The sequence below is a fragment of the Vigna umbellata genome, chromosome 3 (genome assembly GCF_029865625.1).
Source record: "Vigna umbellata cultivar VRB3 chromosome 3, Vumbellata_1.0, whole genome shotgun sequence".
In the NCBI taxonomy this organism is placed as follows: Eukaryota; Viridiplantae; Streptophyta; class Magnoliopsida; order Fabales; family Fabaceae; genus Vigna; species Vigna umbellata.
In genome coordinates, this window is record NC_142167.1 from 8,164,458 (window position 1) to 8,176,334 (window position 11,877).

The window sequence follows — 11,877 nt, forward strand, 5'->3', positions numbered from 1 at the left end:
TCGCTCGTTAGGATAATGAGCGCTCGTTGGTTAGGTTGTTGAACGAACGGTCAAAATGCTTAAAGATAGCGAGCGTTCGCTCGTTTGGACGAACGGTCAAGAAGTCCTTAGGTTAACGAGCGTTCGCTCATTTGCATAACGAACGCTCGTTCATTTAGGGTAACAAACGCGCGTTCGTTCATTCCTGGGCTTGGCCCGCAGGAGCAGTTTCTAACCTAGAATTTCCCTAGGGGTCCCGTCTTCCCATTCTCATTTGCTCACGCGCCGTTATTCCCAGATGATACCAATGCCTCCTTCTCTCTGATCAAAAGGGTTCACTCTGTCACTCAACGGCCACGTCTCCGATTGACCACCACAGACCTGACTAGCCACTGCAACGAAGATGGCCACCGTATCACCGCCTTCACAAACCAGCTACCACGCCATTATCTCTCTCGATCTAGCCACTGCACCACGCCACGCCACACCGCGCCGCTGCTTCTTTATTCTTATCTACTCTCTCCGACACCGGCAACCCAGTGAGGGGTTCGTCTCCGCCAGTTCAAACACACGGTCCGCCACTTCTTCGTTGAGCTATTCGTCTTTCACCGCCGAGACCATCGTTGGCCGTCGCTCCAGCTCATTCCCTCCTTCTTCGATTGTGCAATGGATTTTGGATTTGGTTTATTGATATTGACCGTGAGCGTGAGAGTTAGGAAGGAGAAAGGGAGCAGGGTGAAACAGAGAATGAATGGAAGGGGAGGTTGGTGAAGAGGGAACTCATGGTGCTCAGAGGAAAATCATTCATGATGGAGAAAAAAAAAAAAAAAAAAAAAAAAAAAGAGCAGCAGAAGCAGTTATGCAGTAAGCGTTCATGATGAGTTTGGGTGCACAGATGAACCAGAAATTTACCTGCTGCTATGGTTGCCGCTATCGCTCTGTATAGCCAGTGACCTCTTCTTGCCGGTGCCGGTGCCAAACTCTGGATGATGATCCCAGATGATGATTCCCTACGTGCTCTTTCTCCTTTTTTTTTTCTCTGATCCCCCCCAAAATCCTCCCAACAATCTTGGAATTATCCTATTCTAACCACCTGGTCTCCCCGCTTTCTCCTTCCCCAAAATCTTAGAAAAAATCCCTCTAACAAACTGGTTCCCCCTTCCTCAGACATGCTTCCCATACGTGCCCTTTTCCACGTTTTCCTTTTTTCTATTTTTTACTTTTTCCAATTTTATTTTACTTATTTTCATTATTCTTAATTTTAATTTTACTTTTCAATTTTTTTTAACTATTTTGATTAATTAACTTTATTAAAACAAATTGAAAATAAGAAATAAAATAGAAATTGAATTAAAAGCAAATATCTAGATACATAAAAAAAATAAAATAAAATAAAATAAAAAGGTAAAATAAAAGAAAAATAATAAAAACACATTTTTTCAACCCGGACAAAATTGGGTGTTGACAGCTGCCCCTCTTTACTTAGATATTACTAAATAATATGAAAATTTAATCTTTTCGTATTATTTAAGTAAAGCTAAGTAAAGATAAAGACACTAATTTTGTCCGGGTTTCAATCATGAAAGAAAACGAACAAAATAATTCAAGTCACGATGCCAAATGACCAATGTCAAGTAAAGTATCAGTAACAAAAAACTAAAACCTGGATTTGACCATTGCTTCGCAGAGGGCCAAACTCACAGAACAAAAATTTAAATCCGACCATTGCCATGCAGAGGGTCGATAACAGAACACTAAAACCTGGATTTGACCATTGCCTCGCAGAGGGCCAAACTCACAGAACAGAAATTTAAATCCGACCATTGCCATGCAGAGGGCCGATAACAGAAAACTAAAACCTGGATTTGACCATTGCCTCGCAGAGGGCCAAACTCACAGAACAGAAATTTAAATCTGACCATTGCAGTGCAGAGGGTCGATAACAGAAAATTAAAACCTGGATTTGACCATTGCCTCGCGGAGGGCCAAACTCACAGAACAAAAATTTAAATCCGACCATTGCCATGCAGAGGGTCGATAACAGAAAACTAAAACCTGGATTTGACCATTGCCTCGCAGAGGGCCAAACTCACAGAACAGAAATTTAAAATCCGACCATTGCCATGCAGAGGGTCGATAACAGAAAATTAAAACCTGGATTTGACCATTGCCTCGCAGAGGGCCAAACTCACAGAACAGAAATTTAAATCCGACCATTGCCATGCAGAGGGTCGATAACAGAAAATTAAAACCTGGATTTGACCATTGCCTCGCAGAGGGCCAAACTCACAGAACAGAAATTTAAATCCGACCATTGCCATGCAGAGGGTCGATAACAGAAAACTAAAACCTGGATTTGACCATTGCCTCGCAGAGGGCCAAACTCACAGAACAGAAATTTAAAATCCGACCATTGCCATGCAGAGGGTCGATAACAGAAAATTAAAACCTGGATTTGACCATTGCCTCGCAGAGGGCCAAACTCACAGAACAGAAATTTAAATCCGACCATTGCCATGCAGAGGGTCGATAACAGAAAATTAAAACCTTGATTTGTAGCTTTGAAAAGTTGATTAATGCCAAGTTAAACACGAAGATTTTGCAAACAATTCTCTTCGCTTACTCTGAGATGATGTTATGTCATGATGATGCATGAATGCATAGACACATGAGACTTTCATTTTATTTTTTCTTTTGTTCTCGCTTTTCATCATTTTTTTTTTTTTTTTTTTTTTTTTTTTTTTGAAATTCCATGCTTGGAATCCATTGTTAATATTGTCATCAAACACAATGTACGTTCAAAACGCATTCCTAAAAACAACGTTGATAGGTATAGAACCCTTTGACGAGCAGAAAGTGTAACCCTGAGTTAAAATTCTTTTTATCGCTTTTTGCAATCCAAATTAACTTGAACCCTGTAGAAAGTGGAAGAATGGTTATGAAAAGCAAATGAATAATGATTAACGCATGTGTGTCCCTCCTTTGGGGAAAAGTGCTATTAACATGTTGTGCTCCCATACTGCCCCAGTTTTGCACAATGGAAAAGTAAAAAGATTTGGGTATGAAGGATTCCCCCAAATTGGATGATCTTCGATTGACAGGGAGACGGTTTTTTTTTTTTTTTTTTTTTTTTTTTTTTTTTTTTTTTTTTTGAAAATAACACTGAATTATGTCGTTCACCACATCATTTTGTTTCAAAGTCAAATTCATGAGAAAGATTAGGACCAACAGTCCTCAGTCAGTGTGGACTTTTATGGGCTTGTACCGTGGCTAGAGGACAAAGGGTTTTGAAAGAAAGGATAATAAAGGCCCAAATAATTTGTTTGACGGTTAAAATCTTCAGACAAGAATCATTTGCAAGGTGTCCCGTCAACTGTCTTTAGGGATTTGAACTTCAAGTATGTTTATCGTCTTTCCTCTTTTTTTCTTTTGGATCATTCTTTTCGTTGCCCCTGTTGTGGTCTTTTATGATACTTCCCTTTTCATTCATTTTTCTCCACGTTGAATGCTTATGATGTACCCTTTCAAATTGACGTCGTCATGCTAATGACTCTTGTCTAGGGTGATGAAAACAATTACGAATTTTGGCTCAAAAGGGGTGCAATTGAATGAACTGCTTTTGACGATTGGATAATGAAAAATGGCCACACGTCACTCCGAATCTTGTTTGTCTGACTTTCTCTTGAATTTAACCCTGAAACTAAACTATGCAGTGCTTGACACCTCAACTTCATTTTTCCTTTTTTTTTTTATCTCCCTAATCAATGGATTATCGGTGGTATGTAACATGATGAAAACTGCCCCAATATTAGACATATGGCGAAATCCTTCGTCTTATGAGAAACGAAAAAGTTAGGGTTCAAGTAATGTGAATGCAGATGCTTTATCGAGAAAAGAACACCGGTTACACCCAAAACCTTGAATCAGGGAAGTATTCACCAACGGTATTTTTCAAAACTGTTTTCGAACATACTATGTCTTTGACAACTTTATTAACAACAAACTCAACATGTAACTCCTTTTTTTTTCGTTTTTCCTTTCCGACATCCTCCAGGACCGAGCTCGCCAACCTGATATACCTGTGATGCTTTTATCAACGCGCGTTTACTTATTTTCATTTTCATTTTCACTTGACTACTTAACAGCTCAGCGTGACATGCAATATTTCAGATGGAATGCGAACAACCAAAATATGAATGAAATCACGTGAAATTTATTTATTGAATAAAACACAGAGTACAATAAGTGTTGAAGATAATATCAACATCCCTTTAATAGCATCCACTATCACGGAATCATCATGCGTAAAACTTTTTTACTGCATCAGAATTAACTGGCAATGGTAACTCCTCTCCGTCCATTCTCGTGAGAATTAGTGCCCCACCAGAAAATGCCTTCTTCACTACAAATGGCCCTTCATAATTTGGAGTCCATTTGCCTCTATGATCCTTTTGTATAGGTAGGATCTTCTTCAACACCAGCTCACCTTCATGAAATTCTCTTGGATGTACCTTTTTGTCAAATGCCTTCTTCATTCTTCTTTGATACAATTGTCCATGGCATACTGCTGTTAGTCTCTTTTCATCAATGAGATTGAGCTGGTCGAAACGAGCTTGAACCCACTCCGCCTCTTCTAATTGGGTTTCCATTAAAACTCGTAAGGACGGAATTTCCACTTCAAATGGAAGTACTGCTTCCATTCCATATACAAGCGAGAAAGGCGTTGCCCCAGTCGATGTTCGTACCGAAGTGCGATAACCATGTAAAGCAAAAGGAAGCATTTCATGCCAATCCTTATATGTGACCACCATTTTCTGCACAATCTTCTTGATATTCTTGTTAGCAGCCTCTACTGCCCCATTCATCTTTGGACGATAAGGAGAAGAATTAAGATGATGAATTTTGAACTCCTCACATAACTCTGTCATCATCTGGTTATTCAAGTTAGTGGCATTATCAGTGATGATCCTATTAGGGAGCCCGTATCTGCAAATCAACTCCCTTTTTATGAACTTGGTCACCACCTTTCTAGTCACATTAGCATAAGAAGCAGCCTCAACCCATTTGGTGAAGTAATCGATTGCAACTAATATGAAACGGTGTCCATTTGACGCCTTTGGCTCTATAGCTCCGATGACATCTATTCCCCACATCGAAAAGGGCCATGGTGCAGACAACACGTTCAAGGTCATGGGTGGAACATTGATATTACTTGCGTATACCTGGCATTTCTCACACTTTCTCACATGTGTACAGCAATCATTTTCCATAGTCAACCAAAAATACCCCGCTCTCAGTATCTTCCTGGCCATTGAGTGCCCATTCATGTGCGTGCCAAATGTACCCTCGTGTACTTCTTTTAGTATCAGCTCGGCTTCTTTTGCATCTACGCATCTAAGGAGAACCATGTCATGGTTCCTCTTATATAGAATATCCCCACTCAAAATGAAACTGCCAACCAATCTCCTTAACGCCCTTTTATCGTTTTCGGATGCCTTCTCTGGATATTCTCGAGTCTTAAGATAATGTTTAATGTCAAAGTACCAAGGTTTACCATCTACTTCCTCCTCGATGAAATGACAATATGCTGGCTCCGTATGACTCTTCATTTCAATCATTGGCAATTCTGCATCTTGATCAACTTCAAACATCGACGACAAGGTAGCCAATGCGTCTGCTAATTGATTATCTTCTCTCGGTATATGATTAAACGTGATGGAATCGAAATACTCAATTAATCCCCTGATGTAAGCTTGGTATGGAATTAATTTAGTATCCCTAGTCTCCCATTCTCCCTTCAATTGATGGATGACCAAAGCTGAATCTCCATATACATCCAGAATTTTTGCTTTAGACTCTATAGCTGCTCGAATTCCCATGGCACAGGCTTCATATTCTGCGATATTATTCGTGCAATTAAAACACAACCTTGCCGTCATTGGAATGTATTGATTCTTAGGAGAGATAAGCACTGCCCCTATTCCATGCCCCATTACATTCGAAGCCCCATCGAATAATACCGTCCATGCTTTTTCATCTTTGTCATCTTCGCTCTCAGCAAATAAAGCCATGATATCTTCATCAGGAAATTCAGGTTGCATTGGCTGATAATCACTAATGGGTTGATGGGCTAAATATTCCGCTAAAGCGCTACCCTTGATAGATTTCTGAGTAACATATACAATGTCGTACTCTGACAATAGCATCTGCCATCGAGCTATCCTTCCAGTGAGAGCGGGCTTTTCAAAAATATACTTGATAGGATCCATTTTAGATATCAACCAAGTAGAGTGGCTCAACATGTATTGCCTTAGACGATGAGTAGCCCACGCCAGTGCACAACAAGTTCGCTCTAACGACGAATATCGTTGTTCGCAATCTGTGAATCTCTTGCTCAAGTAATATATAGCATGCTCTCTTTTCCCATCTTCATCATGCTGACCCAATACACAACCCATTGAATTATCCAATACGGTCAAATACAAAATGAGCGGTCTTCCTGGCATAGGTGGACGCAATACAGGAGGGTCTTGCAGGTATTGTTTGACCTTTTCAAAAGCAACTTGACAATCTTCGTTCCAGACTACGGCCTGGTTTTTCCGTAGTAACTTGAACATTGGTTCACAAGTATCAGTTAATTGGGAGATGAACCTAGCAATGTAGTTCAATCTTCCCAAAAAACCTCGAACCTCCTTTTCTGTTCTGGGCGCAGGCATTTCCGTTATCGCTCTTACTTTGTCCGGATCAACTTCTATCCCTCTTTGACTGACAATGAAACCCAACAATTTTCCAGACTTTACTCCAAACGTGCATTTGGCAGGATTTAACCTGAGTTTGTACTTTCTCAGTCTCTCCAATAATTTCTTTAGATTGAAAATATGCTCCTCTTCTGATTCCGATTTTGCAATCATGTCATCCACATAAACTTCAATTTCTTTATGCATCATATCATGAAAGAGTGTCACCATTGCCCTTTGGTATGTTGCCCCAGCATTCTTGAGTCCGAAAGACATCACCTTATAACAGAATGTTCCCCACAACGTGATAAAGGTTGTTTTTTCCATATCTTCCGGTGCCATTTTAATTTGATTATATCCCGAGAATCCATCCATGAACGAAAATAACGAAAATTTGGCCGTATTATCAACCAGAGTATCGATGTGTGGTAACGGGAAATTATCCTTCGGACTTGCACGATTCAAATCACGATAGTCAACACACATTCGAACCTTCCCATCCTTCTTAGGCACTGGTACAACATTCGCTACCCATTGTGGGTATCTTGCCACGGCCAAAAATCCTGCGTCAAATTGCTTTTGGACCTCCTCTTTAATTTTTAGTGACATTTCCGGCTTCATTCTTCTTAGTTTTTGCTTGACTGGAGGGCATTCTGGCTTGAGTGGGAGCTTATGCTGCACAATATCTGTATCCAGACCCGGCATGTCATTGTAAGACCACGCGAATACATCTTTAAACTCCTTCAATAAGGCACGCAACCTTTCCCTCACTTCCGTTTTCATACTAGTACCGATTTTCACCTCCTTTATCTCATCATTCTCCCCCAAGTTGAGTATTTCAATCTCCTCCTGATGGGGTTTTATCTCCTTAGATTCTTGTTCCACTAATCTCAACAGTTCTGGAGAGGGTTCCACATCATCTTCGAAATCATCTTCCGTATTATTGATAGGGTGCTCAAAATTAGGAACATTGATATCATTATTTTCAAAACAATCATTGTCACATCTGCATCATTTAAATTTATGAAAAAGTATAAATAAATAAGATAAACAAAAAATGCCAAATGATGATGAAATGCAACTTTATTGTCACGCTGAGTGAAAAGTAAAAAGAATCAATCCACAAAACTTCAGTTCTAAAGCCCCAATCGAAACTATAAGCTTAATTAAAACTATTACATTTTGTTCACATTAAGCATCACAGGTAAATCCAGTGTTTCCCAATTGTTGAGTTGAGTATCAGGGGAGCAAGCCCACACAAAGCTCGAACTTTGAGGCCTTTCTTCATCCTCCACGGCTGCTATCTGGCCAATGTTGATCCACCCAGCACTGCGGAAGCTTTCCTTGATGTCAACAATGTGAATTTTGCTCTCTCTGGGCCCTCGTCTTTCTGCACGGGCCAAACTGCGCTCTTTTCTTTCTTCAATCATCCTTTTCCTGTCTTCCCGGGTAGGTTTGTACCCCAAGCCATATCTGTTCTTGTTTTCAACGATCTCCAGAGGGAATGCTCGCCCTTGCCGATATTTGCCCAAACCTTCCCCATATACATAGCCCTCTTTTATCATAATCTTAGCCATCATAATAGAAGCACATGATAAACGAGGATTAACTGGAAACTGTTCCACACAAGCATTTCCCACAATCTCCAACGATTGAAAGGCTATCTCGAGAGCTTCTTCAGCCGCTTCGATGTATCGTGTGGATGATGGCCCACTCACCAGAAGATCCTCTTCTCCTGATACTATCACTAGTTTATCTCCCATCACGTACTTCAACTTCTGGTGTAATGAAGAAGGCACAACTCCAGCCGAATGGATCCATGGGCGTCCCAACAAACAACTGTAAGCTGGCAGGATATCCATAACCTGGAATGTTATTTGAAATACACAAGGGCCAACTTGTATTGGCAATTCCACCTCTCCCATCACTTCTCGCTTACTGCCATCAAACGCCCTCACAATCATTGAACTTGGCCTCATATGCATTCCTTCGCAAGGTAACTTTTCCAAGGTTGCTTTCGGCATAACATTCAAGGAGGACCCATTGTCCACTAAAACACGCGCAATAACATGGTCCAGGCATTTCACAGAGACATGAAGAGCCTTATTATGCCCTCTTCCCTCAGCAGGTATCTCTTCATCCGTAAAGGTGAGATAATTATTAGCAACAATATTGCCAACAATACCCTCGAATTTATTCAATGAAATACCTTGCTCCACATGAGCCTCACTGAGTATCTTCATTAGCAACTTTCTGTGTGATGCCGAATGCATGAGCAAATCTAACAAGGATATGCGAGCAGGCATACGGTTTAACTGTTCCACCACCTTATATTCGCTTTGTTGTATGAATTTTAAAAATTCAATAGCCTCCTCTTCAGAAACCTCTCTCTTCTCTTCCTTGTCGGGGATTTCCTCTGTCTGTGCCCCCTTCCCCTTTAAGAATTCTTTTGCTTTCGCGGCTATCGTTGCTTCATTATCATTAACCCTTTCTCGTGCCAACTCAGGTGATGTGAAAATTCGACCACTCCTAGTCATTCCCCCTATCCCTGATATGTTTTTGACGACAGGGTCAACGCTTTGCGTTTCGCCTGACGCATACGTCCCATATCTCCATGGGACGGCTTTTTCGTTCTTGTAAGGAAAAGGGGCTGGTACATGGATAACCACAGGCGACCTTCCTTGAGTTGGTGGAATAGAGGTAGTCTTAGTGAAACGAATCACCAATGGTTCTGGTACAATCATGTCGGATTCATCACCAGTTTGTGCAAATACATCACCCTCTTCCCTCTTGTAGCATACCTGCATCAGACCACGATCTAGCAGGTCTTGCAGAATTTCTTCAAATTCAACACACTCCTCAATAGAGTGCTCAACCTCTGGGTGGAGCGCGCATGCCATACTCTCATCATAATCACCCTTCAAGATACCCACTTTCAGCAACGCCTCCAAGATAAACCTCCTAGAGCTCTTAACTTCTTTCACATTTCTCACCAGCTCATGTTCTTTCACTTCGACAGCATTCGTCGAAGCACTTCCATGCCCAGATAAAGGATTGGACTCGACACTAGGTTTATCCTCTTGGAACTTTAACCACCCAGAATCAATTAGAGTCTGCACTTTATGCTTGAAAGCCAGACACCTCTCAGTAGAATGACCAGCGGCCCCTCCATGATAACTACACTTTGCCTCTGCATCATAGCCTCTTGGGTACGGAGGCTGCAAAGGCTTCAAGGGACAAACGACAACTAGCCCTTGTTTGATAAGCTGAGGCAATAAATCCGTATAAGTTGTAGGAATTGGAGTAAAATTAACATAATTTCTTTCTTGGTTCCTTCTTGGATAAGTATTGGGACCCGCACTCATATTGGAACCTACATTTGCCTCTCCCCTCCAATTATTCATCGGGATGTATTGTGGTTGATAGTACCCCGGTTGTTGTTGAGGCCTAATTTGATGACCAAATGACGCGTTAGCTGCATGTGGATGTTGACCCCAGTATGGTCGATAGTTATGGGTGGGAGCTTGACCTCTCCACACGGGGGTTGCAGATGTTGCATGCACATCTCCCTCCTTTCTTTTCCCTGAGTTGAAATTGGGTTTTTTGGAGTTTGCACTCACCGACGAGCCATATGCAATCTTCCCATTCTTCAACCCGATCTCTATCCGCTCGCCTATCACGATGATATCGGCAAAATTTGAAGATACATTTCCCACCATATGTTCATAGAATGGTGGTTGGAGCGTATTTACAAACATTGCCACCATTTCTCTATCGTACAAAGGTGGCTCAACTTGTGCAGCCAATTCCCTCCACCGCTGAGCATACTCCTTAAAACTTTCGTTGTCTTTCTTAGACATGTTTTGCAGCTGTAAACGATCAGGCGCCACATGTGTATTGTATATATACTGCTTCACAAAAGCATCAGCCAAGTCCGCCCAACAACGAATTCGAGCCGGCTCCAAATGGGTATACCAATTTAATGCCACTCCAGCCAAACTATCTTGAAAAACATGAATGAGCAGCTGCTCATCATAAGCATATGCAGCCATCTTTCTGCAAAACATGGTTAGATGGCTCTTTGGGCATGTATTTCCCTTATACTTCTCAAAGTCTGGCGCCTTGAACTTATGTGGAATTTTGACGCCAGGAACCAAGCTCAATCTGGAAACATCCCCAAATCCATAACTTTCATACCCCTCAACAGCCCTCAACCTTGCCTCTAGGCTCTCCAGTTTATCCTTTGCCCCATCAACATTACTAGTTACCCCCTGAAAAGAAGTATATGGCGCAGCCCTTGTAGAAAAGCCCTCTCCGGTAATCACAGGTGGCACCGGAGTTACTCGTATTCCATCAGACATGTTTGCATGCATTCCCTCGTTTACCATAGGTGCGGACATTATGACAGGTCCCTGAGTACTGATTGGCGGTACGTTAGCAGTGGTAGGGAAAGAGAATGAAGTCTGCTCCCCTTCTGCGTATTCTCCCACAGGTGGGGTGTAACCTGGAGGCAATCCATACATTGGGAACGGAACAGATTGGCTCCCAGAACTGAACACCGGAGGGTAATATTGAGCACTTCCCTCGACTTGCGCAGGCGTCGCCCCTCCCGTAGTCTTTAGGGCTTCGAGAGCCGCCAAAATCTGGGCCATTTGATCCTTCAACTGGCTAACATCGGCCTTAATAGATTCGTGTGACTGCTCCCAATTCTCCATGACCTTCGAGTTAGCTCTGGTCCTGTACGGATGTCGTGGAAAATTTGCCGTTGTTTTCTCACTTGTACTGCTGCTTATTTTTTATTAAATTAAATTAAATAAGGATGAAAAATGCAAAACAAAAGAAAACATGATGCATGCTAGTGATAAGTGGAAATCACAGGATAACGATGACAATACTGATGGAAAATTAACACAAGCCGATACCAACAAACATCCCTTATCTTTCATTTAAAGAAAATTTGATCCATTACATCGTCTAAGTAACAAAACATATAATTCCGATGTACATCAATCCCGCGCCCGGGCAATGAAAGATTTCATCTCTCCCACCAACCATTTACAATGATTAATAAACAATTCTATTTCCGCTGGTGAGTTACAAAAATGAGTGCTTGCTTCAGCATTCGACACCATCCTGGGGATGTCTTCAATTGCCCCGTTTG

At 41.5% G+C, this 11,877-nt stretch overlaps 1 protein-coding gene across 1 annotated transcript; it reads right to left on the reverse strand.

Moving 5' to 3' along the window:
- Positions 1-4,277: 4,277 nt before the first annotated feature.
- Positions 4,278-11,104, reverse strand: LOC148201548 (uncharacterized). Its single transcript, XM_088109427.1, has 6 exons — positions 11,060-11,104; positions 10,906-10,987; positions 9,905-10,389; positions 7,976-9,802; positions 5,534-7,670; positions 4,278-5,479 (listed from the first exon to the last, which is right to left on the reverse strand). The coding sequence occupies exons 1-6, from the start codon at positions 11,102-11,104 to the stop codon at positions 4,278-4,280; spliced, it is 5,778 nt and encodes a 1,925-aa protein (XP_087965553.1).
- Positions 11,105-11,877: the final 773 nt, after the last annotated feature.